The sequence below is a fragment of the Ooceraea biroi genome, chromosome 3, assembly GCF_003672135.1.
Source record: "Ooceraea biroi isolate clonal line C1 chromosome 3, Obir_v5.4, whole genome shotgun sequence".
Lineage (NCBI taxonomy): Eukaryota > Metazoa > Arthropoda > Insecta > Hymenoptera > Formicidae > Ooceraea > Ooceraea biroi.
Genome location: NC_039508.1, coordinates 1,262,945 through 1,287,976, shown reverse-complemented (window position 1 = coordinate 1,287,976; position 25,032 = coordinate 1,262,945). Strand labels below are relative to the sequence as shown.

The window sequence follows — 25,032 nt, the reverse complement described above, 5'->3', positions numbered from 1 at the left end:
ACAATTCATGTGATATCTCTTCCTGCACGTAGACCACGGCAGATAGTGTATAACTCGCGTGACTTATTATTTCTTACTGCATCTACGTTCTCTTATTTACTGTGATGCTAATTACTTTCAATATACGTGTGCTACAAGCTGTAAAAATGTTCATCAAACTCGGCCGAATTCCTATGTCTTAAACTATGTAATTTAAACGTATCGCGTGATAATTGCTCTATCGAAGATGTCCAATTGATCATAGTACAACAGACAAAAAGATGATTCCTCGTTACTGGCTTTTCGCTCGTTGTTATACGAGAAATCGTCTCCTCCGATTGTATGACGATATATTGGAAACATCGTATATATTTATGTACGAGAAGAATAAATAATTGTGTGTACTAGTGTACTAAACCCTAAATAGCAAGATCTGCCGGGCCCTTCTTCATCTTAATTTCTTTTTCTTTATAATTAAACTAAATTTTGTCATCATTCATGAAGATTTCAGAAGATTCATCAGTGTTTCCTTTTGAGATATCATTGCTCTGCTATTTAGGGTTGAAGAATCGGCTGCGTTTCATAGGAAGACAGCACCGTTGTAACAGCACTCAGAAATAAACGCTGGTTGATCTGCAGTTAAGTACGACGACGTTATTACTGAACAGTATGCTCAGAATACTGTTCAGTATGATTGTGCTACGCGCTGCGAGCTCGTGTGAAGCGCTGATAAAAGCCGCTGAACAAGCATTTAGCAGTTAGTCGTAAGAGATGTAGGTATTCAACGTTCTCGATACAACAGAAGAGTATATACACTACGGTAAAAACTGAAAGTTGCGTCTCCTTCGACGGTTAGTTTGGAAAATGCATTTTTTTATCGTCCGATGCGAGCAAAATTTGGAAATGTGGAATTACAATAAAGACGCCGATAACGAATTTTGATGGCACTGCTTTGAAAGTAAAGAAGTGGCAATTTGGGAAGATTAAAAGTTGATTTCAATAATATAACTATTCTGATACATTATTTCTCCAATCAAATGTCCAATTATTGAAATTGCAAAATACATCAAATGTTTCTTAAGAAACAAAAAAGAAATTTTTATGGATGCTAAACAACGCGGTTTTCAGTCTACCGTGTTTCAGCTTCAGTTTGGTTTTGACCGTAGTTGTGCAAAACGCTCTGTGAAATTTGGCGATCACTTGATAGGAACCCGAACTAACTACATCAATTAGTGTTGTTAGACGAACGGTCAGGTAGTGCTGGAATTTCACTGCGGGTGATAACTGCGATTTGATAACGTTAGCTTCCGGCGAGCAGACAGAACGTTAATTGCATCTTTGTGGATCTTTCAGTGTGACGATGTGGAGTCGGTCGTCACGTCTGATAGATTGAGAGAAAACGCATCATACTACACAGGGAAATTCGCGTTCAAGGATATATCTTAGCCATTGAAGCGCTCGTTGCGTCCACATTTCAGACCAGCGGATCGCTGATAGAAAGGGTGACTGCAGACTTAGGGGATGACAAGAAGAAATAGAAAAATCGAAATATACCGATTTGCGTTTGCGATATCGCATGGAATTTGTTCCTGGTATTTCGATTTCTCGATGGATCGAAACCGACATACTTTCGATGAATTCAATTTCCAAGCCGTTGCTGTAATTAATTCGTACAAAAACCGCTTTCTATTGACAGTACTGAAATCTGAAGTTACCGAAATTATGCCGGTCTCGTGTGTGCTCATCCCCCTTTATCCTGCGACACACGTTTACACAGTTTCGCGGGATCGGAGGAGTAAAGTGATCGGATTCATTAAGAAGCTGTAATACATATCAGTCAGTGCAACGCAACCGGCTCTCGTCGCGAAGATATGTAGGAACGCGAGCGAGAGCTGTCTAGTGCCGTTCGAGAAGTAAATCATATACTCATCCGAGTACATCGACGGATTCGGAGTAAGCCATTCTCGCACACCTTGTGCTTATACGTGTAGAGATACATGTACATACATTTAGAGATTACTTACATGACGATTCGCCTAACAATCCTAACGTGACTAAAAAACACGACTGTTGGTCCCTCTACACTTTAGCTTTATCTTGAGTTGCTTATTGTCAGAAGAGAGCTAGAAGGATAAAAGTGAGCTATAGGATGCTCGAAATCAAGAAGACAGAAAAAGAAAAAAAACGGAAAAGAAAGAGAGATAAAGAGGAGAGAGAAGTAGGAGCTCTTTTCGATACTGCGGAGGTACGTGCAACTAGGCGTGGAACACATCACTCAAGATCGGCAAGGAAATTGTCGTGCTTCGGCGACGTAGCACTGCGCAAGAAATAGCTGCGATGAGCGCAAACTAAAGTCGTTAAGATGCAAAGATGCAGTCATGCGGGGGTGTCGATCAAGACAACATCAAAACTCATGCAGATTGTACTCCAGAAAAAAGAAAGCTTGCGGAACGAACTTCCGTCGCGCACAAGGAGAATTTACCTGTCCTGTCGTGGTAAATCACGTTATTTATCGCATGTACGTGACGTATTCGGTATCGTACAGGAGAGCATTCCTAGATATGACAGAAGGCGATTCAGTTCATAGTTCATAAGTATCATCCGTTGCGCGTTACAGTCTTCGATATCATTCATCAAGATTGCTGACATCGTTGCGCCTGGATACTTGATCGAAACAAAGTTTCACTTTCAGAGTTATCAACGGGCTTTAAAAAGCCACTGCGATATTTTAACATAAACACATTTTTCAATATTATATTGAGCAAATATCGCATGTATCTCTGGGACATTGCATACTTTGAAACATTATTACAAGTCTCAATATATGTGTATACATCATTTATCAGTAATCGCTCTATTATTTGTCTCTTCCTCAAAAGTGACACACAAGCCATACTAGAAATGTCTAGAAATTACAAGTTCACATATGCATTCATCAAAGAAGCTTCATCTTTTAAAGTTATCATTTTTGAGGACGAGGCAAGTAATGATATACCTTGTTCTTTATCCTGAAACTCGCTGACGAAAAAATCTAGCATTTTAAAAAAAGTTTAACATAATAAAAGAAAGTGTGGTATAGATATTTTAGTAAAAATAAATAATGTGAAGGGTGGTCGTACCCGGCTTGCCTTGGGGCATTGTTAGACAGGGTGTAGACACGTCGTAACATTTGTGGCTCCAGGGCAACTATAAGTGCTACGAGAAGCACCAGCACAGCGACAGCTATGCTCATCCAATAGACGCAGCTGGCTCTACTGGGTGTCTTCGTCCTAGTCTTCACTTCTATCGCTTTGCCCGAGTAAACTGATTGTACCATACCGTGTGTTTCTGCTAGTTAAAGATTATCAGTTTCCATGAATTATCATCGGACACGTGAATTTTGATAAATTGATTGATTGATTGATTTGGATGACGTTCCACCGTCGTGATTTGCATGAACGAGTCGAAAATTGTACGAAATACCGTTTCAAAATTCAAGCCGACATTATCTCATCAAAGTATTGATTATTGGTGTCATCATTGTTTAATAATATTCATAATTAAAAATTTGTCAGTTTCTGACCAAGTTTAATTTATTTAAATTGAAGAGTATAGAAAATATATAAAATGTAAAAATGGTAATTGATTCCATTAAAATATATTATAATAATATGATCAATTTTACGTAATTTCTCGAAAGTTTTTTAAACTGGATTATATCATATAGTGTTAACAAATATATCTACTGAATTGTATTCCGTGCAATTTTCTCAACTGTTCGATGTCATATATTTTGTTTCTCGTTCGTTGCGAATTCTGTGTCGTTTTGTTAACGTCGTCTCGCCGAAATCGTGTGAAAAGATTCCGCAACGCATTATGTGTTAGAGTTTTTTTCCGTTTGTCATTGTAGCGTATGTATTGCTTCAGCGCGCTGACGTGTAATAAATACGCGTTGCAATTACAGGTAATTGATCACAAATGAGCAAATTGAATGAAAGTATGCTAGTCCCAGAAAGCCCCTGATCACAAGATTCCATCCATCCTAGTAGCCAAGACCAACGGAAAAGAAGAGCACGACGTTATCGTCGTGAAATGTTTCCCGAACGAAGCAACATATAAAATTGAACACCATTAAACCGTATATGTCACAATTCCTCACAGAGTGCTCCTCTCCACGGAGAGAAACATCGGGCATTTTATGCAGATTTGCACGGCTGCATTTCACAAGCTTTATCTTTCCTCGCGGGTCATTATCTTTCTGCACGCCGACATCGTGCACAGATATAAGGCAGTCCTTATGCAAAAAATCACAGATCATGCAATTCCCAAGCGAATAGTTCCCAACTTTTGTTTTTCAAATTGATTGACTTTGAAGCAGCACTACGTAAAAAGAGAATCAAACGCGTTCTTCCAATTAAAAATGTACATTGATGTATATTTACATTACTAATTTTAACGTTAATTATTTGATTTAAGCTGAGAGAAATATTTCTTCAATATCACATAAATTTGCATAAGAACACGTATCAAAAAAATTTTAAATACACAAGTTGTAAAGAAACTAGGGAGAACTTTTGACTCTCTCGCGTTTCAGTACTTTTATCTCTGGAATAACTGAATGAATTTGTGTCAGTTTTTAACTCATCGTTTTATGATTATAGAATCTATTATCTCACACAATCGATTCATCATTCCAGCGATAAGTTTCCGATCAAGCCCCATCACCCAGATTAACTCTCCCCATCGAGCGATCAAACATTTGCTCTGGTATCATCATGCAACTGGCGGGAAGTAAGGGAGGTACGTGGAGATGCGTGTGGAGAGGCAGCTGGGGTTGAACGACAAAAGCTTAACGTGTAACAACTCAATCTATATATATATACACATTATAATATTTTCTTTCTCTTTTGGACTCGTTCCCGAAGTAATCGAAGTCAGAGAAGAAGAGGTTCGGGGTAGGGTATGTACATCGCTTACTTAGAAGGTTTAGCTGTGAGAGTGCGGTACCTTGGTCGTCCTCCAACGGGGACAGCTCCGCACCTTCGTGCAGTGCTACATCCGACCCGCTGGAACTGCCCAATGTACGCCTCTTGCTCGGTGATCTTCTTCTAGGTTGCGGCGAACCGTCACTATCGGTGTCGCTGTGCACATCGTGCCTCGCGCTACCACCGTTCTTGTTGCTGTGGTTGTTGTTGCTGTTGGCGAACACGTCGGCACCGCCGGAGCCGGGCGACGTGTCTTGAGAGCCCTGTGCCATTGTTTCCCACTGATGATCATCCGCCGTCCAGGAAGCGGTCTCGCCGATCTCGGATCTCGCCAATCGTTCCTGGAGGCTCTTTAGAGCGGATTCCGCATCACCATAGCCGCCGCCGCCGCCCCCGCCGCTGGAGACTACAGTACTTACAACCCTCTCGGTCCTCTGCGTCTCCGGCGCTTCCATCGTCACGCGTTGCACAGTTGTAACTGTCTGTACGACACCGTCAGCTTCTGATCTATCGGTTCTCACTGTGGTGGTGGATGAATCTGGAAGCTTGTCACCAAAGTCAAAAATCTCGCTTGGTAGCGTGCTGGCGACCTGGTTTATCCTCCTCACGACTTCCTCGCGCGTCATGGGCTGCAGGGCGCCGTCCTCTGCCGTCAAAGTCACGGTTCTCACCGTTTCCACGACTCCGCCGGTCTTGAGAAGTTCCTCCAACTTCTCGGGATCGACTGACGGGTCGCTGGTCACTACTGTGGTCGTGGTTCGTCGTACTTGTTCCAACGAGGCTGGCTTCTCCCCTCGCCTCATCGTGATGTCAGCTACGTCGCCCGGTTCGATCGTGCGAATCGCGTTCTTTGGGGGTACATTCTCCTCCACGGTCTCTTTCTTCAGTTCCCCGTCTGTGTACTCTCTGGTGATGTATCTGACGGTTCGTGAGACCGGTTGCGGAACGTCCGATTCGATGATGGATCTCGTGGTGACAATGCCAAAGTCATCGTTCAGTTTGGACGCGTACGAATCGATCTTCAGGGGTATCTTACTTTTCGGACTGCCATTGCTCGGCGACTGCGCTTCCTGCGACTTGAGTGGCGGTTCAGCTACCATTTTACGTGTTCGCGGGACGTCTCTGAGCTCCAGATGGAACTCAGGTTTGGTAGACGGCTTGGTGGTGGAGTGACGCGGGGCGGGAACGGGTTGCTTTGACGGAGCAGAAGTAGCATGCCTCTCTACAGTCCCATCAATCTCAGCCGAATCATGCCCTGACCCATCCAAAAGGACATGGACAAGAACAGGAACAAGGACATAAAGCACATTGATACACACTAAGAATTTCAACTCTAGCCCATTTGCCAAAGTTGGACCGGAAAGATTTCCGAGCGTGTCCGCCTCGTATACGTATGTGTACGCGCATACACATGAAATAATAAATAAGGGAGAAACCTCGCGCTCTGGTGCACACACACGCACGCACGCACGCAGCTAGTGCACCGAGTGCGTCAGGTGAGGTATAAACCGGGACGGATGCACCCCCGCGTGTGAGATGCGTGTGCGCGTGCACCGCGGTTTCCGTTTCGCGTATGTCTATTAGTATCACGGTTAGTAAATCGATTACTGCAACAAGGATTAGTCTGTTTATCGAGAACGAAAAAAAGAGGTACACTCATCGAAAAAAAAAAACGTGGTGTCGATTCGTGGCGCCCGAGTCTTACTAAAACGTACCAAACGTGAGAAGCAGGAACACGCTGCGCTTCCGAGAGTACGCAATATACACAGTGGAATGGAACGCAAACTACCTTCGTATCCGAGATCATTTCTCTCCCCGAGCGGCTACGCACAATCAATGGAAATTAATGAGAAATTAATAATACAAGGTAAAGAAATTCTAGACTATACTTCTCGCTTGTCTCGCCTAGGAGGAGTCATCTCCTCCCTAAATAATTTTTACTGGACATCCCATGTGACTAAGCTACCTCGATGAATACACTATGTACAGCGCGAAACACTTGAAACAACCTCGCGCGAGATCCATCGCCCGTCGTTCTCGCGCGTGTGTATCGGCAGCGAAAGATCGGTAACTATTTAGTAAGAGACGTGCGCACAGTATATCAGTTAGTGTGAAAGCGTCGGCAGGTGCTAACTATGGAAGATAAAGCTAAATATAAATGAGGGCACCAAAAAACAGAGTCTGCTACCGTAACTGATCTTCGACCGAAGATGATGATCCGCGCATTCGTGAGTCTTACATTTTACTCGAGCTCATTTACGTTACCTGCTTTCGCCGAGGTGTATGCCTGTTCTGCCAGATTTTGGGCACGTCTCGCAGCCTCCTCGGTCACGTCTGAAAAGGTTACACAGAAAGCATATTGAGTTGGCATCGGGTATCGGCAAGTAAGACATTGAAAGCAGTGATTCGACAGAGTGATTAGATGATGAATGATGGTTTTCCCTGCATGGCATACCTCGGTTCATGCTTCGCTAGTTGTAGTATTCCTGTTAATTCAATGAGACATATTACCGCATAATCGTAAAACGTGATCTCTATATGTTATATGCTATAAACGAAAGAGAGACATGATTGGCGACAAAATAATAAATAGGTGTTCAGCTTTCGTTCTCGAAGTAAGTACTAGTAGTACTAGAGAAAATTATCCATCGTAGTAAGACGATTAAAAAATAGCGTAAAAACCTGGAATCATGCATTAAACGGGTGTTATCAAAATCATTGTTAAGACGTAACTGAAAATAAATACAGCAAATAATTAAACGCAGTGTATAGGTATATCGTTTTATTGAATTTTATTGAATGTTTTCTCAGATGTCTCTTTGAATCTTCATACTATAACGAATTGTTCCTGATATATAATCTTTTATTGTGAATACAATCGTAGTTAAAGCTACAAATATACATTATATTAAGATCGATTTTATTAACAATATACCCATTCGACACATGGAAACACATGAACAAATCCAAAAACAATACAGCAGAAAATTATAACAGGAACAAGCGGTAGTATGAATGTCTCAGACGTCGCCGATCGGCTCTACAGATCGTAAAACGACGAATTAGTGGACTGGAAAGATGACTGAATGATTAAAGTGTTAGGTTTCATTAATGAGTGACGAAGAGGTGCATGAATTTTCTTTCACTTATTTTTTTTTCTCTCTGATGTCACGAGAATAACTAGTAAAACTGAAGTTAACAGAGAAGCGTCAACTTAATCATTAATCATGTTACACACAGCTGGTATATGTAATATATAATATACATATGTATATAGATATAGATATATATGTATATATATATGTATATATATATATATATGGATATATAAACGCAATTATTGCAAGATACCTTCGGTTCTACTGTCAGTGAACTCGGCGAGTGAACTGGGTGGCGGTGGGGTCGTTTGCACAGACGACTTTGTCACGACTGTGGTGACGGAGTGCCGTGTACGAGGCTCGGGGTGCCCTATCGTGGTGGATACCGTCTCTACTACTCTACTACGTGAACCTGAAGCGTCCAGCGTGACATCACTGGTTGTCTCCTTACCCGGACTAATCCTTTTTTGTGGAATGCGAGAGACTTTTTTTACCCTAACTGACTCGGTTAAATGCTCAACGTCGTCCGACGTTTCCGGTTTACCGGCTACCCCGGATCTACGAACAACTACCTCCCGTACGCGCTCGCCCGCGAGTCCGGACCCTACTTTTCCACTAAGCTTCCGCGTTTCAGTCGATAACTTTCTCGATACTTCGCCCGTGGAAGCAGGCGCTACATGTGCGTCCTTTGAGGGTTTGGACACCTTCTGGGTGATCTTCTTCTTCGTGTCTTTGACGGCACCAACGGATTTCTGCTTCACGTCGCTCACCACTCTGGTGGATTTGTCCTTAGCTTGAGCGATATCGCTTTTGGTGCGGGCTTCTTCCGCGGCCGTTTCTTGCTTGGTCTCCTCCATAAACTCTTTCACGTCACCTGTTGCATCTTCTATTGCATGTTTAGCGCTCTTTGCCACACCTGACAAAAAGCCGCTCGTCGTTTGTTTGGTCTTCTTAGCGTCCTTCACGGTCTTCTCCTTGGCGGACCTCGCAGTGTCCGCGATGGTGCCCGCGCCAGTTGCCAATTTCTCCTTCACTATACGTGAATCTTCCTTTACTTGACTCGCTGTGGCGTCTTTGGCACGTTTAGCTTTCTGCGTCACATCCTGACTGGTGGACTTAATCCTGCTGCCAACTTGCGATGCACCTTGTCCAATTTTGTCACCTGCTGTTTTTACAGTGGAGATTGTTTTATCTTTCGCATCTTTTACGCTGGACAGGCTCTTTTCCTTGGCGGTTTTCGCGCTTTTCACAACTTTGTCCGTGGTAGCCCTAATTTCACCGGTCGCTTTATCCTTTGCTTGCTCGAGTTCCTTCCGCTTTGCTGCTGTGGCTTCTTTAGCAGATGCTTCTTCAGCTGCTGCTTCCTGCCTGGTTGTTTCTAAAAAGTCTTTTACATCATCAGAAACTTTCTTTCCTGCGTGTTTCGCACCCCCGGCAACTCCCGATAGTACATGAGAGCCTTCATCTTTTGCCTTTTTCGTATCTTTCACAAGCTTATCCTTGGCTACTTTGGCATCGTCCGCGATACCATCGGCACTCGATACTAGCTTATCTTTCACAGTTTTCGTATCTTTCTTTATTCTTTTATCGAGACTATCTTTAGCATCGCTTATATCATGCGCAATGTCTGTGGCTTTCGATTCTATTTTTTCACCGACCTTTTTTGTTTCAGTGGCTAACTTGTCAATTGTAGATTTTGTTGCATCTGTGATCTGGCTAACTTCTTTAGCAGCTTTATCTTTCGTATCCTTGATATCAGTAATTATGTCTTCCTTAACGTCCGTTGCGGTGGCAACAATAGTATCCTTTTTGTGTTCCAGTTCTTTCAATCCAGCCGCTGTCGCTTCTTTTGCACGAGCTTCTTCGATTTCCGCCTCGTGCTTTGTTTCATCCAGGAATTCCTTGACGTCATCCTTTGCACTTCCGACAGCGTGCTTAGCGCCTTTAACTATTCCTGACAGAAAACCGGATCCTTTTTCTTTAACTTTCTTTGCTTCTTTGGTTGCTTTACTCTTAGTACTTTTAGCACCGTCTGCTACAGCTCCAACTCCAGCTGCTAATTTTTCTTTTACCTTTTTAGTATCATCCTGCACCTCTTTGACAGCTGCATCCTTTGTATCTGCAACTCCTTGTGCAATATCATGTGCCGTTGAATCTACTTTCTCAGCGACTCCTTTTATTTCTGATGTTACTTTGTCTTTAGCACCTTTGGCTGCATCAGCAGTTTTTTCAATGTCTTCGGATACTTTTTTAGTGATTTTTTCCTTTGTATCTTTCACAGCTGCGACAGTTTTATCCTTGGCATCTTTTACTCCAGCAACTGCTTGATCAGCGGTATCTTTTGCGCTACTAACAACAGCTTCCTTTTTATGCTCCAGATCCTTCAGAGTCGCTGCTGCAGCTTCTTTAGCACGAGCTTCTTCCACTTTCGCTTCGTGTTTCGTTTCATCCAAAAATTCTTTAACGTCGTCTGTTGCACTTTCAATGGAATGCTTGGCACTTTTGAATATTCCCGACAGAAAACCAGATCCTTTTTCTTTAGCTTTCTTTGCTTCTTTAGTCGCTTTGGTTTTCACAGACTCAGCACCGTCTGCTACAGCTCCAACTCCAGCTGCTAATTTTTCTTTTACTTTTTTCGTATCATCCTGCACCTCTTTGACAGCTGCATCCTTTGTATCTGCAACTCCTTGTGCAATATCATGTGCCGTTGAATCTACTTTCTCAGCGACTCCTTTTACTCCTGATGTTACTTTGTCTTTAGCACCTTTGGCTGCATCAGCAGTTTTTTCAATGTCTTCGGATACTTTTTTAGTAATTTTTTCCTTTGTATCTTTCATAGCTGCGACAGTTTTATCCTTGACATCTTTTACTCCAACAACTGCTTGATCAGCTGTATCTTTTGCACTACTAACAACAGCTTCCTTTTTATGCTCCAAATCCTTCAAAGCTGCTGCAGCAGTTTCTTTAGCGCGAGCTTCTTCCACTTCCGCTTCGTGTTTCGTTTCGTCCAAAAATTCTTTAACGTCGTCTGTTGCACTTTCAATGGAATGCTTGGCACCTTTGAATATTCCCGATAGAAAACCAGATCCTTTTTCTTTAGCTTTCTTTGCTTCTTTAGTCGCTTTGGTTTTCACAGACTCAGCACCGTCTGCTACAGCTCCAACTCCAGCTGCTAATTTTTCTTTTACTTTTTTCGCATCATCCTGCACCTCTTTGACAGCTGCATCCTTTGTATCTGCAACTCCTTGTGCAATATCATGTGCCGTTGAATCTACTTTCTCAGCGACTCCTTTTACTCCTGATGTTACTTTGTCTTTAGCACCTTTGGCTGCATCAGCAGTTTTTTCAATATCTTCGGATACTTTTTTAGTGATTTTTTCCTTCGCATCTTTTGCAGTTGCGACAGTTTTATCCTTGGCATCTTTTACTCCAGCAACTGCTTGATCAGCTGTATCTTTTGCACTACTAACAACAGCTTCCTTTTTATGCTCCAAATCCTTCAAAGCTGCTGCAGCAGTTTCTTTAGCGCGAGCTTCTTCCACTTCCGCTTCGTGTTTCGTTTCGTCCAAAAATTCTTTAACGTCGTCTGTTGCACTTTCAATGGAATGCTTGGCACCTTTGAATATTCCCGATAGAAAACCAGATCCTTTTTCTTTAGCTTTTTTCGCTTCTTTGCTTGCTTTAGTCTTAGCAGTCTCAGCGCCGTGAGCTACAGCTCCAACTCCAGCTGCTAATTTTTCTTTTACCTCTTTCGCATCATCCTGCACCTCTTTGACAGCTGCATCCTTTGTATCTGCAACTCCTTGTGCAATATCATGTGCCGTTGAATCTACTTTCTCAGCAACTTCTTTTACTCCTGATGTTACTTTGTCTTTAGCACCTTTGGCTGCATCAGCAGTTTTTGCAATATCTTCGGATACTTTTTTAGTGATTTTTTCCTTCGCATCTTTTGCAGTTGCGACAGTTTTATCCTTGACATCTTTTATTTCAGCAACAGCTTGATCCGCTATATCCTTCGTGCTGCTAACAACACTATCCTTCTTATGTTCCAGATGCTTCAATTCTGCAACTGTACCTTCTTTTAAACGATCGTGTTCCGACGATGCATCCTTTCGCATTTCATCCAAAAATTTGTTCATGTCATCAGTTGCACTTTCTGCACTATGTTTCGCACCTTTAAACATTCCAGAAAGAAAACCGGATCCCTTATCTTTTGCCTTTTTTGCTTCTTTAGCGACTTTGTGTTTTGCCGCTTCTGCCTTGTCTGTAACGACTTCCGTTCCGTCCGTTAATTTTTCCTTGACTATTTGCGCATCTTCCTTAACTTCCTTTGCGATTTTATCCTTTGTATCTTTAATGCTGTCTACAAGATCTCGTCCCACTGATTTTGTTTTTTCGGTCGTTTCCTTTACGTCAGTCGCTACTTTGTCGCTTGCTTTTTTAAGACTTTCAGCAGTTTTATCGACACTATCAGACAATTTTTCTGTCATTTTTTCCGATGATTCTTTGATAGCTGCTTTTGCTTCATCTTTCGTATCCTTTATGCTACTGATCGCACTATCTTTCTTGTCTTTCAACTTCTTCAGTCCTGATTCCGTCGCTTCCTTGATATCCTTGATATGTTCTCCTTCAGAAGTAGCTTCTTTCTTGATATCGTCCACACTCCCTTTGACGTCATCAGATATATCTTCAGCCGTATGTTTTGCTCCTTTAAATATATTCGAGAAAAATCCAGAACCCTTCTCTTTAACTTTCTTTGCCTCTTTCACTCCTTTTTCTTTGGCTGTTTGTGCACCATCTGCTACAGCTTCAGCTCCCGAAACTAATTTTTCTTTTACAACTTTTACATCTGCTTTAATTTCTTCACTGGCTTTTTCCTTAGTAGTTTTAATGTCTTGTGCGAAATCTTTTGCAATCCCTTCAATTTTTTCTTCAACTGCCTTCGCATCCGTCACTAATTTATCACCTTCCGCCTTCGTGGTTTCAATTACTTTTTGAGAATCCTCGGATATTTTCTTCGCCATTTCATCCTTTTTATCTTTTATTGCAGAAACTGTTTTTTCTTTAGTGTCTTTTATATCAGATATTGTTTTATCCGTAGCATCCTTACCAGCAGCAACTGCACTGTCCTTTTTGTCTTTTATATCTTTCAGTTTCGCAGCAGCAGCTTCTTTAGCACGCGCTTCTTCTAATTCAGCTTCTTTCTTCGTCTCATCCAAAAAGTCCTTAACATCATCGGTTGTTTCTTCTACTGCATGCTTCGCTCCTTTAAAAATGCCGGAAAAGAAACCGCTTCCTTTGTCTTTAGCTTTCTTCGCTTTATCTTTAACAACATCTGTAGCTTCTGCAGCACCCGCTGCTACTTTTTCTTTGACTAATTTAGTATCTTCCTTTACTTCTTTAACCGTCGCATCTTTGATATCTTTAGCAACTTGTGCAACATCTGCAGCAGCTTCTTCTATTTTCTCGCCAATCTTTTTCGTTTCAGTGGCAACTTTCTCACCAGCAGTTTTAGCCGTATCAGCAATTTTTTCACCGTCTTTGGACACTTCTTCTGCAATTTTATCTTTCTTGTCTTTAATAGCGGATACAGTTTTATCTTTCGCATCTTTTATATCAGTAACAGCTTTGTCTGCCGTTTCTTGAATTCCGGTAACAACAGTATCCTTTTTATCTTTTAAATCTTTCACATCAGCAGCAACTTTTTCCTTAATACGTGCCTCTTCCTGCTCAGCTTCTTTCTTCGTTTCGTCCAAGAATTCTTTTATATCACCAGTCGCGTCTTCTACAGAATGTTTGGCTCCTTTAAATATGCCGGAGAAAAATCCACTTGTTTTTTCTTTAGCTTTTTTCGCTTCTTTCTTCGCCTTATCTTTTGCACTTTCTGCAGTCTCAGCAACCGCATCAGCACTTTCTGTCAATTTTTCTTTGACTAATTTCGTATCTTCCTTTACTTCTTTAACCGCCGCATCTTTGGTATCTTTAGCAGCTTGCGCAACATCTGCAGTAGCTTCTTCTATTTTCTCACCAACCTTTTTCGTTTCAGCGGCAACTTTCTCACCAGCAGCTTTAGCGGTATCAGCAATTTTTTCAGCGTCTTTAGACACTTCTTCTGCAATTTTATCTTTCTTGTCTTTAACAGCGGCTACAGTTTTGTCTTTTGCATCTTTTACGTCAGTAACAGCTTTGTCTGTAGCTTCTTGAACTCCGGTAACAACAGCATCCTTTTTATCCTTTAAATCTTTCACACCGGCAGCAACTTTTTCTTTAGCACGTGCTTCTTCCAATTCAGCCTCCTTCTTCGTTTCATCCAAGAATTCTTTTACATCGTCAGACGCGTCTTCTACAGAATGTTTGGCTCCTTTAAATATTCCGGAGAAGAATCCACTTGTTTTCTCTTTAGCTTTCTTCGTTTCTTTCGTCGCTTTATCCTTTGCCCTGCTTGCAGTATCTGTAGCAAAGTCAGCACCTGCTGTCAATTTTTCCTTGACTAATTTCGTATCTTCCTTTACTTCTTTAACCGCCGCATCTTTCGTGTCTTTAGCAACTTGGGCGACATCTGCTGCAGCTATTTCTATCTTCTCACCAATCTTCTTCGTTTCAGCTGCGACTTTCTCACCAACTGCTTTCGCAGCATCAGCAGCTTTTTCAGCATCTTTCGAAATTTCGTCCGTAACTTTCTCTTTCTTATCTTTTGCGGCAGCTATTGTTTTCTCCTTGGCATCTTTCACATCAGTAACAACTTTGTCTGTAGCTTCTTGAACTCCGCTAACAACAGCATCCTTTTTATCCTTTAAATCTTTCATACCGGCAGACACTTTTTCCTTAGCACGTGCTTCTTCCAATTCAGCTTCTTTCTTCGTTTCGTCCAAGAATTCTTTTACATCACTAGTCGCGTCTTCTACAGAATGTTTGGCTCCTTTAAATATGCCGGAGAAAAATCCACTTGTTTTTTCTTTAGCTTTTTTCGCTTCTTTCTTCGCCTTATCTTTTGTACCTTCTGCAGTCTCAGCAACCGCATCAGCACCGGCGGCTAATTTTTCTTTGACTACTTTCGTATCTTCTTTTATTTCTTTAACTGCTGCATCTTTCATATCTTTAACGCCTTTCGCAACATCTGCAGCAGCTTCTTCTATTTTCTCTCCAGCTTTTTTTGTTTCTGTTACTACTTTCTCACCAACAGCTTCCGTGGCATCATCAACTTTTTGAGCATCCTTAGAAACTTCTTCTGCAATTTTATCTTTCTTGTCTTTAATAGCGGATACAGTTTTATCTTTCGCATCTTTTGCCTTAGTCACAGCTTTGTCAGCAGAATCTTGAATTCCAGTAACGACAGCATCCTTTTTATCCTTTACATCTTTCACACCGGCGGCAACTGTTTCCTTAATACGTGCTTCTTCCAATTCAGCCTCCTTCTTCGTTTCATCCAAGAATTCTTTTACATCGTCAGACGCGTCTTCTACAGAATGTTTGGCTCCTTTAAATATTCCGGAGAAGAATCCACTTGTTTTCTCTTTAGCTTTCTTCGTTTCTTTCGTCGCTTTATCCTTTACAGTGCTTGCAGTACCTGCAGCAGCATCAGCGCCTGCTGCTAATTTTTCTTTGACTAATTTTGTGTCTTCTTTTACTTCTTTAACTGCTGCATCTTTCGTGTCTTTAACGCCTTGCGTAGCATCTGCAGCAATTGCTTCTATTTTCTCCTCGACTTTTTTCGTTTCTGTTATTACTTTGTCACCAGCAGTTTTCGTGGTATCAGCAACTTTTTGGATATCCTTGGAAACCTCTTCTACAATTTTGTCTTTCTTGTCTTTAAGAGTGGATACGGTTTTGTCTTTCGCATCTTTTACGTCAGTAACAGCTTTGTCTGCCGTTTCTTGAACTCCGGTAACAACAGCATCCTTTTTATCCTTTAAATCTTTCACCCCGGCAGACACTTTTTCCTTAAGATGTGCTTCTTCCAGCTCAGCTTCTTTCTTCGTTTCGTCCAAGAATTCTTTTACATCGTCAGTCGCATCTTCTACGGCATGTTTGGTTCCTTTGAATATGCCGGAGAAAAATCCACTTGTTTTTTCTTTAGCTTTTTTCGCTTCTTTCTTCGTCTTATCTTTTGCACCTTCTGCAGTCTCAGCTACCGCGTCAGCACCTATGGCCAATTTTTCTTTGACTAATTTCGTATCTTCCTTTACTTCTTTAATCGCTGCATCTTTAGTGTCTTTAACAGCTTGCGCAACATCTGCAGCAGCTTCTTCTATTTTTTCTCCAGCTTTTTTCGTTTCTGTTACTACTTTCTCACCAGCAGCTTTCGTGGTATCGGCAACTTTTTGAACATCCTTGGAAACTTCTTCTCTAATTTTATCTTTCTTGTCTTTAATAGCGGATACAGTTTTGTCTTTTGCATCTTTCACATCAGTAACAGCTTTTTCTGTGACATCTTGAACTCCAGTAACAACAGCATCCTTTGTATCTTTTACATCTTTCATACCTGCTGCAACTTTTTCCTTAGCATGTGCTTCTTCCAATTCAGCTTCTTTCTTCGTTTCGTCCACAAATGCCTTTACATCATCAGATACTTCTTCTGCAGCGTGCTTTGCACTTTTAAATATTCCCGAAAGAAAACCGCTACCTTTCTCTTTAACTTTTTTTGTTTCCTTTGCTACTTTGTCTTTTGTAGTTGTGCCACTCTCTACTACAGCATCACCTCCTGTCTTTAATTTATCTTTTGTTGTTTGCACATCTTTTTTTACTTCTGTTGCTACAGCATCCTTGGTATCTGCAATGTCTTGTGCAATATCACCAACAACTTTTTTCGTATCTGTTATTATTGTATCACCTGTTGTTTTAGTTGCATCAGCTGTTTTTTCTAGTTGATCAGTTATTTTCTCGGACGCACGATCTTTTGCTTCTTTCGCTTCGGCAACAGCACTGTCCTTTTTGCGCTCTAGATCTTTCAGTTCCGCTTCCGCTGCCTCCTTGACACGTGCTTGCTCTATCGCCGCTTCCTTCCTTGTTTCCTCTAAGAATTCCTTTATATCATCTGTCGCGCTATCTACAGAATGTTTCGATCCTCTAAATATTCCTGAAAGGAAGCCGCTAGTTTTATCTTTAGCTTTCTTCGCCTCCTTAGCTGCTTTGTCTTTGGTAGCCTCCGCTGTTTCTGAGACAGATTCAACACCAGCAGCCAATTTTTCTTTCACAGCTTTAGCATCTTCTTTCGCTTCTGTAATTACTGCGTCCTTAGCATCTTTCACGCTGCGTCCAACATCTACAGCGGTGGTTTCTACTTTTTCGCCTATTTCCTTAGTTTTAGTAACTACATCATCGCTAGCTGTTTTCAATTTATCTGTTGCCGTTTCTACGCTTTCAGCAGTCGTGTCCACAATCCTGTCTTTCGTATCTTTCACAGCGGAAACAGTCTTATCCTTGGCCTCTTTTACATCCTCGATAGTCTTCTCTGCGGTATCTTTTGTACTATGTATTATGTCATCCTTCTTATGTTTTAGATCTTCCAATTCTTCTGCTGTTTCCTTTTTCGTATCGCTCACATATTCTTTCACATCTTCAGATACATCTTCAGCAGCGTGTTTTGCACCCTTGAATATGCCAGAAAAGAATCCACTTGTCTTTTCCTTAGCTTTCTTTGCTTCTTTCGTTACTTTATCCTTCGCAGTGCTTGCAGTATCTGCAGCAGCATCAGCACCCGCTGCTAATTTTTCTTTCACTACTTTCGTGTCTTCTTTTATTTCTTTAATCGCTGCATCTTTCGTGTCTTTAGCACCTTGCGCAATATCTGCAGCAGCTGCCTCTATTTTCTCTCCAGCTTTTTTCGTTTTCTTTGCTACTTTCTCACCAGCAGCTTTAGTGGTATCAGCGACTTTTTGAACGTCTTTGGAAACCTCCTCCACAATCTTGTCTTTCTTGTCTTTAATAGCAGATACAGTTTTATCTTTTGTATCTTTTACGTCAGTAACAGCTTTGTCTGTTGTTTCTTGAACTCCGGTAACAACAGCATCCTTTTTATCCTTTAAATCTTTCACATCAGCAGCAACTTTTTCCTTAACTCGTTCTTCTTCCAATTCAGCTTCTTTCTTCGTTTCGTCCAAGAATTCTTTTATATCACTAGTCGCGTCTTCTACAGAATGTTTGGCTCCTTTAAATATGCCGGAGAAAAATCCACTTGTTTTTTCTTTAGCTTTTTTCGCTTCTTTCTTCGCCTTATCTTTTGCACTTTCTGCAGTCTCAGCAACCGCATCAGCACTTTCTGTCAATTTTTCTTTGACTAATTTCGTATCTTCCTTTACTTCTTTAACCGCTGCATCTTTGGTATCTTTAGCAGCTTGCGCAACATCTGCAACAGCTTCTTCTATTTTCTCATCAATCTTTTTCGTTTCAGCTGCGACTTTCTCACCAGCAGCTTTAGCAGTATCACCAATTTTTTCAGCGTCTTTGGACACTTCTTCTGCAATTTTATCTTTCTTGTCTTTAATAGCGGATACAGTTTTGTCTTTCGCATCTTTTACATCAGTAACAGCTTTGTCTACCGTCTCGTGCACTCCGGTAACAACAGCATCCTTTTTATCTTTCAAATCTTTCACACTTGCCGCAAGTTTTTCTTTAGCACGTGCTTCTTCCAATTCAGCTTCTTTCTTCGTGTCATCCAAAAATTCCTTAACATCACCGGTTGTCTCCTCTACTGCATGCTTCGCTCCTTTAAAAATGCCGGAAAAGAAACCGCTTCCTTTCTCTTTAGCTTTCTTTGCTTTATCTTTAACAACATCTGAAGCTTCTGCAGCAGCGTCAGCACCCGCGGTTAATTTTTCTTTGACTAATTTCGCATCTTCCTTTACTTCTTTAACCGCTGCATCTTTCGAGTCTTTAACACCTTGCGCAACATCTGCAGCAGCTTCTTCTATTTTCTCACCAATCTTTTTCGTTTCAGTTGCAACTTTCTCACCAGCAGCTTTAGCAGTATCACCAATTTTTTCAGCGTCTTTGGACGCTTCTTCTGCAATTTTATCTTTTTTGTCTTTAATAGCGGATACGGTTTTCTCTTTTGCATCTTTTACATCAGTAACAGCTTTGTCTGCCGTTTCTTGAACTCCGGTAACGACAGCATCCTTTTTGTCCTTTAAATCTTTCACACCGGCAGCAACTTTTTCCTTAAGATGTACTTCTTCCTGCTCAGCTTCTTTCTTCGTTTCGTCCAAGAATTCTTTTACATCATCAGTCGCATCTTCTACGGCATGTTTGGCTCCTTTGAATATGCCGGAGAAAAATCCACTTGTTTTTTCTTTAGCTTTTTTCGCTTCTTTCTTTGCCTTATCTTTTGTACCTTCTGCAGTCTCAGCAACCGCATCAGCACCAGCAGCTAATTTTTCTTTCACTACTTTCGTATCTTCTTTTATTTCTTTAACTGCTGCATCTTTCGTATCTTTAACGCCTTTCGCAACATCTGCAGCAGCTTCTTCTATTTTCTCTTCAGCTTTTTTCGTTTCTGTTACTACTTTCTCACCAGCAGTTTTAGCCGTATCAGCAATTTTTTCACCGTCTTTGGACACTTCTTTTGCAATTTTATCTTTCTTGTCTTTAATAGCGGATACGGTTTTATCTTTCGCATCTTTTACATCAGTAACAGCTTTGTCTGCCGTTTCTTGAATTCCGGTAACAACAGCATCCTTTTTATCCTTTAAATCTTTCACATCAGCAGCAACTTGTTCCTTAACTCGTTCTTCTTCCAATTCAGCTTCTTTCTTCGTTTCGTCCAAGAATTCTTTTACATCACTAGTCGCGTCTTCTACAGAATGTTTGGCTCCTTTAAATATGCCGGAGAAAAATCCACTTGTTTTTTCTTTAGCTTTTTTCGCTTCTTTCTTTGCCTTATCTTTTGTACCTTCTGCAGTCTCAGCAACCGCATCAGCACCAGCAGCTAATTTTTCTTTCACTACTTTCGTATCTTCTTTTATTTCTTTAACTGCTGCATCTTTCGTATCTTTAACGCCTTTCGCAACATCTGCAGCAGCTTCTTCTATTTTCTCTTCAGCTTTTTTTGTTTCTGTTACTACTTTCTCACCAGCAGTTTTAGCCGTATCAGCAATTTGTTCACCGTCTTTGGACACTTCTTCTGCAATTTTATCTTTCTTGTCTTTAATAGCGGATACGGTTTTATCTTTCGCATCTTTTACATCAGTAACAGCTTTGTCTGCCGTTTCTTGAATTCCGGTAACAACAGCATCCTTTTTATCCTTTAAATCTTTCACATCAGCAGCAACTTGTTCCTTAACTCGTTCTTCTTCCAATTCAGCTTCTTTCTTCGTTTCGTCTAAGAATTCTTTTACGTCATCAGTCACATCTTCTGCTGCGTGTTTCGCGCCTTTGAATATGCCGGAGAAGAAACCACTTCCCTTTTCCTTAACTTTCTTCGCTTCCTTTGCAGCTTTGTCTTTAGCAGATGCTGCGGTATCCGCAACTGATTCAGCACCGGACGATAACTTTTCTTTCACAACTTTAGCATCTTCCTTTATCGCCGTAGTAGCTGCTTCTTTCATTTCCTTTCCGGCCTGTGCAGCATCTTTTGCAGTAGTTTCTAGTTTCTCACCGACTTTCTTCACATCTGTTGCAACTTTTTCGCTGGTAGCTTCTGTGAGATTTGCTGTCTTCTCGACGTCTTTCGAGATCTTATGAGTGATTTTTTCCTTCTTCTCTTTTACAGAAGACACTGTTTTATCTTTGGCATCCTTAACGTCTACCACAGCTTTCTCAGCAGCGTCTTTCGCGCCAGCAACTGCACTATCTTTCTTCTGTTCTAAATCCTTTAAGCCAGCAGCTGCTGCTTCTTTTGCTCGCGCTTCCTCTAAGGCAGCTTCTTTCTTTGTTTCATCCAAGAAATCTTTAACATCATCAGATACTTCTTCTACAGCATGTTTCGCGCCCTTAAATATTCCTGATAAAAATCCTGATCCCTTTTCTTTCATTTTCTTTGCTTCCTTGGTTGCCTTGTCCTTCGTAGCCTCGGCACTCTCGACAATGTCGCGTGATTTATCATCTACCTTTTTGTCAATCGCATCTTTGCCATCCTTAACAGCTTTACCAACATCTTCTATCGTAGTCGCAATTTTCTTTGTTCCAGTCGCTAATTTATCATCTTCCTCAGGCTTTATTTCAGCCGGGATTTTATCCTTCGGTTGTTCTGTAGATTCACCAGTGATAGCCGCCATGTTTCGCGTATCCTCGAGGAATTTCGCAGTTGCTTCTCGTAAATCCTCGTGGACAGTATCTGGCAATTCAAGCGACGGAGTCTTCTCCTTGGACCTGCTTCTAGAGCTTCTCGCTTGCCTGGGACTTCTGAACATACCGAAAATACCACCTCCCTTATCTTTTTCGATCGTTTCATCTTCGGGAATAACAGATTTCTGAATTTCTTCGCTCTTAATAGGTGGACTCTTCGCGACTGTCTCTCGCTGCTCTGTTATTTTTTCAGTAGGACCTTGCTGCAGACTTTCCGCCATCTGTCTTGTATCCTCCAAAAGTTTCGCTGTTGCCAATCGGACTTCTTCGTCGCCGCTGTCAAACGAAGTCTCCTTTGAGGAACTCTGCTCTCGGGATCTACTCCTCTTCTTGCTCTTCAGTTTCGGACTCTTGAACATGCCAAAGAAACCGCCGCTCTTTTCCTTGGTGTCATCGCTCGTCTCTTTCTCCGTTTCGGATACTTTCTGTTCCGGTGTCTCGGATTTCACTTCGGAAATGGATTTCTCGGCGTCTCGCGTTTCTCCTTTCTGATCTTTCTCTGTATCGACATCCGCTTTCCCGTTTATCGTCTCACGAGTAATCGTCTTCTCTACGATTGTCGTCTTAGTTTGTACAACATCGTAAGATTTGCCGATTTTGTCCGCAGGAACATCGGCGTCGTAGTGAGTAGTCGAGACAAATGCACGTACCTCTTCTTCGGGGATGGTTTTTGTACCGTCACTCTTATATGCAATTGGTAACACACTGATATCGGCAACTTTTCGCGTGTCATCCAACAGCTTTTCTGTCGCAATCTTAATCTCCTCGTCGCCGCTGTCAAAGGATGTTTCCTTTGACTTGCCCATTTTTTTCTCCTTAGATTTTGGACTCCTGAAGATGCCAAAGAAGCCTCCCTTCTCCTTTGTTTGATCCTCCTCTTTCTCTTTCTCACCATCTTTGACATGTGACTGTTCATCTACAGTTTTCTCGACTACCATGCTCTTGACATCTTCAACAGCTTTCACACCATTCTTCGCGGCTTTTTCGGCTTCTTTTTCGATCGTACTGGGCACCTCGGTGACTTTAGACGCTTCGGCTTCTTTCTCTTTTTCCTTCATTTGCATCTCGAGTAATTCTTCGTTTTCTTTCGCGACCGCTGCCAATCGCTTCTTCTCTTTCTTCGCAATTTGCTCCGCGCTTTCTTTAGGTTTGTCGACGTGAATTGCGGGTATAGCTGCTCCGTCTTCGTCCTTTTTAGATTTACTCTTAAACAAACTCGAAAAGAAACCAGTTTTATCCTTGCCATCATCGTCGCTCTCGGTGGGCTCTGTTTTCTTCTCCTCCTTCGTTGCACTCTCCGTTGGTTTAGTAACATCTTCGTAAGGTACATGCATATCTGCGGCAACTCGTCTACAATCATGCAAAAATTCCGCGGTAGCCGTTTTCACTTGAGCGGCACTGATGTCCGCGAGTTTTTTGCTAATGTCATGCGGATCTATTGTGTGGCTGAAGGGATGCTGTTGCTCTGAGGTTTTCGGTACGACAACCCTTGGTTCTTCGTCGCCGCTATCGAACGACGTATCCTTCGAACCTTTTTTACCCCTCTTCAACTTGGAACCTTTGAAGATACCCGAGAATATTCTGCTACTCTTCGTTTTCTTGCCTTCTTCGTCAGATTTCTCTTCCGTGCTGTCTGTCGGATGCTGCACATTGTAAATGTCTTCATAAGCTGATGTCTTCGCTGGTTTTACAGTGATGTCCTTATCCTTCTCTTTATCCTTGTCTTTTTCTTTGCCTTTTTCTTTTCCCTTGTCCTTATCCGTGGGTTTCACAGTGATGTTCTTATCCTTCTCTTTATCCTTGTCTTTTTCTTTGCCTTTTTCTTTTCCCTTGTCCTTGTCCGTGGGTTTCACAGTGATGTCCTTATCCTTTTCTTTATCCTTGTCTTTTTCTTTGCTTTTATCTTTTTCTCTTCCCTTGTCCGTGTGTTTCACAGTGATGTCCTTGTCTTTTTCTTTGCCTTTATCCTTTTCTTTTCCCTTCTCCTTGTCCGTGGGAGCTTTAACTTCTGATTTTTTCTGTTCAGTTCGAGTTACGATTTCAGTTTTTACTGTTTTCTGTGCTACGCTCGTATCCGTGGGTATCGCACCCCGAGTCAACTTCTCGTCGACTTCCTTACCCTCTTTGGACAGTTTCTCCTTTTCGCTAACGATATCTTTTTTATCTGGGGAAACAATCGTTTCCTTCGTGATCACGGTCTTGGTCGGAGACGAACGATCGAACTGTTTGATTACCGTGGTTTTAGTAACTACCGTCTGACCTACTTTCGGATCACCGCTAACGGAAACTACAGTTTTCGTCGTGCTAGTTTTAGAATCCGGCTTGTCGTCGCGATGCTTCCTAATCATCGGAGGCTCGACACTCGGTACTTGCTCGATAACCGGTTTGGGAACTATACCTTTCGGCTCGGTGGCCGCTTTATCTAATTGAACGTTAATTAAGGTCTGCCCTATTGCACCCCGCGCCTCTTTACTGTCCCGCGCATCATCATCATAAACCACCGACCACCCTTCCTTCGCTAACTTCCCCTTCTCTTTCTCTGCGTCTGCTATTACACCTGTTAATTAAGTATCATATATTTTAGGCATCTGTGTACGTGATAAAAGATAAAGGAAGACAATTTTTTATTTCAATTTCGTCATCATTAGTGTAAGCTGGCTCGCTCTTTGATTGCTCTTTGATTGGACTGCGGTTAGACTGTAGTGTGGTTTGTGCGTGGAGTGTATGTGCTGTGGAGCAGCCATCTCTTTTTCACTACGTCGATGTATAACGCGAGGCAAGTACGACTCAAGAAGGAGAAGTAACATTACGTGATGTTAAATACTAACAAAATTACCGATACGCGATAAATTTTCCGATTTCTCGATAAAATCGGATCGGAACGTTTCAGTAGCTTGCAATCCCGAAATCACTCTCCGTGAGAGTATCTCGATTAGTGCTAGATTAAACTGAATGTTGAAGATTCCAAAAAATGAAGCTGTTAGGATATAAACAGTAGTAGTATACTCAGCTTCACAAAAACTCTTGATTACTGTTTTAAATGAGAACAGCATTCGATTATACTATTAGTGATGTGACTTAGTAATTTTTTAATCTATAAGCTATCGTAGTATACGAATGGAACAATATAATTCGAATGAACTGCACGTCTAGTGATCGTACTTTCTAATGACAGCTGCTCCGTGCGCGCACACAATTGGCCCACACATTATTGGCCATTCATGCAACGCCAAATAATTGCAGCGAAACCTTGCTGAAACAAATTAATCCAAAAGTGTCGCGGAGTAAAGGGATATTAGTGAAGAGGAATGATTAAATGAGATATAAAAATTATTGTATAAAATATAATAGGCTGCTTGAGAGGCAAGATAATCAAATAACTCGTTATATATCAAATTAAAAAAAGCAAGCTGAAATGAAATTCCGAAGAATTCCGCATGGGCCTCCAGAACCTGTGAGTAGAGGTAAGAGAACGGCGCAGAGATAAATGTTTAGTGCTCACGTACACTACTTGCACTCTGCAAAACGTACGATATTCATTATAAGCTGTAGACGGATTTTATGCATTGACGTGAATCGTGTCCACAATCACTATGATAAACGATCGTCCTTATTTCTGCGTTAGCATTTATCCGATCGCAATGTTTCGCTGAAATAACATCGTGCACATCATTGATCTAATAATACTTACGTAAAAAGTACAAATTTGC

At 41.5% G+C, this 25,032-nt stretch overlaps 1 protein-coding gene across 25 annotated transcripts in view; it reads right to left on the bottom strand.

Annotated features, from left to right (window-relative positions):
* The window catches only part of LOC105277501 (ankyrin-3), an 80,860-nt gene that overhangs the window by 2,912 nt on the left and 52,916 nt on the right, over positions 1–25,032 (bottom strand). For 13 of the 25 annotated variants that reach the window (XM_026968078.1, XM_020031014.2, XM_026968062.1 and 10 more), the window contains 3 exons: positions 8,295–23,879; positions 7,209–7,277; positions 4,966–6,198 (listed from right to left, as the gene is read on the bottom strand). In XM_026968078.1, the coding sequence (XP_026823879.1) occupies positions 4,966–6,198; positions 7,209–7,277; positions 8,295–23,879 (16,887 nt within the window). Of the gene's footprint in view, positions 1–2,003; positions 2,103–3,098; positions 3,310–4,965; positions 6,199–7,208; positions 7,278–8,294; positions 23,880–25,032 lie in introns of all 25 variants that reach the window. The other 12 variants (XM_026968075.1, XM_026968074.1, XM_020031021.2 and 9 more) reach the window with 9 other exon arrangements.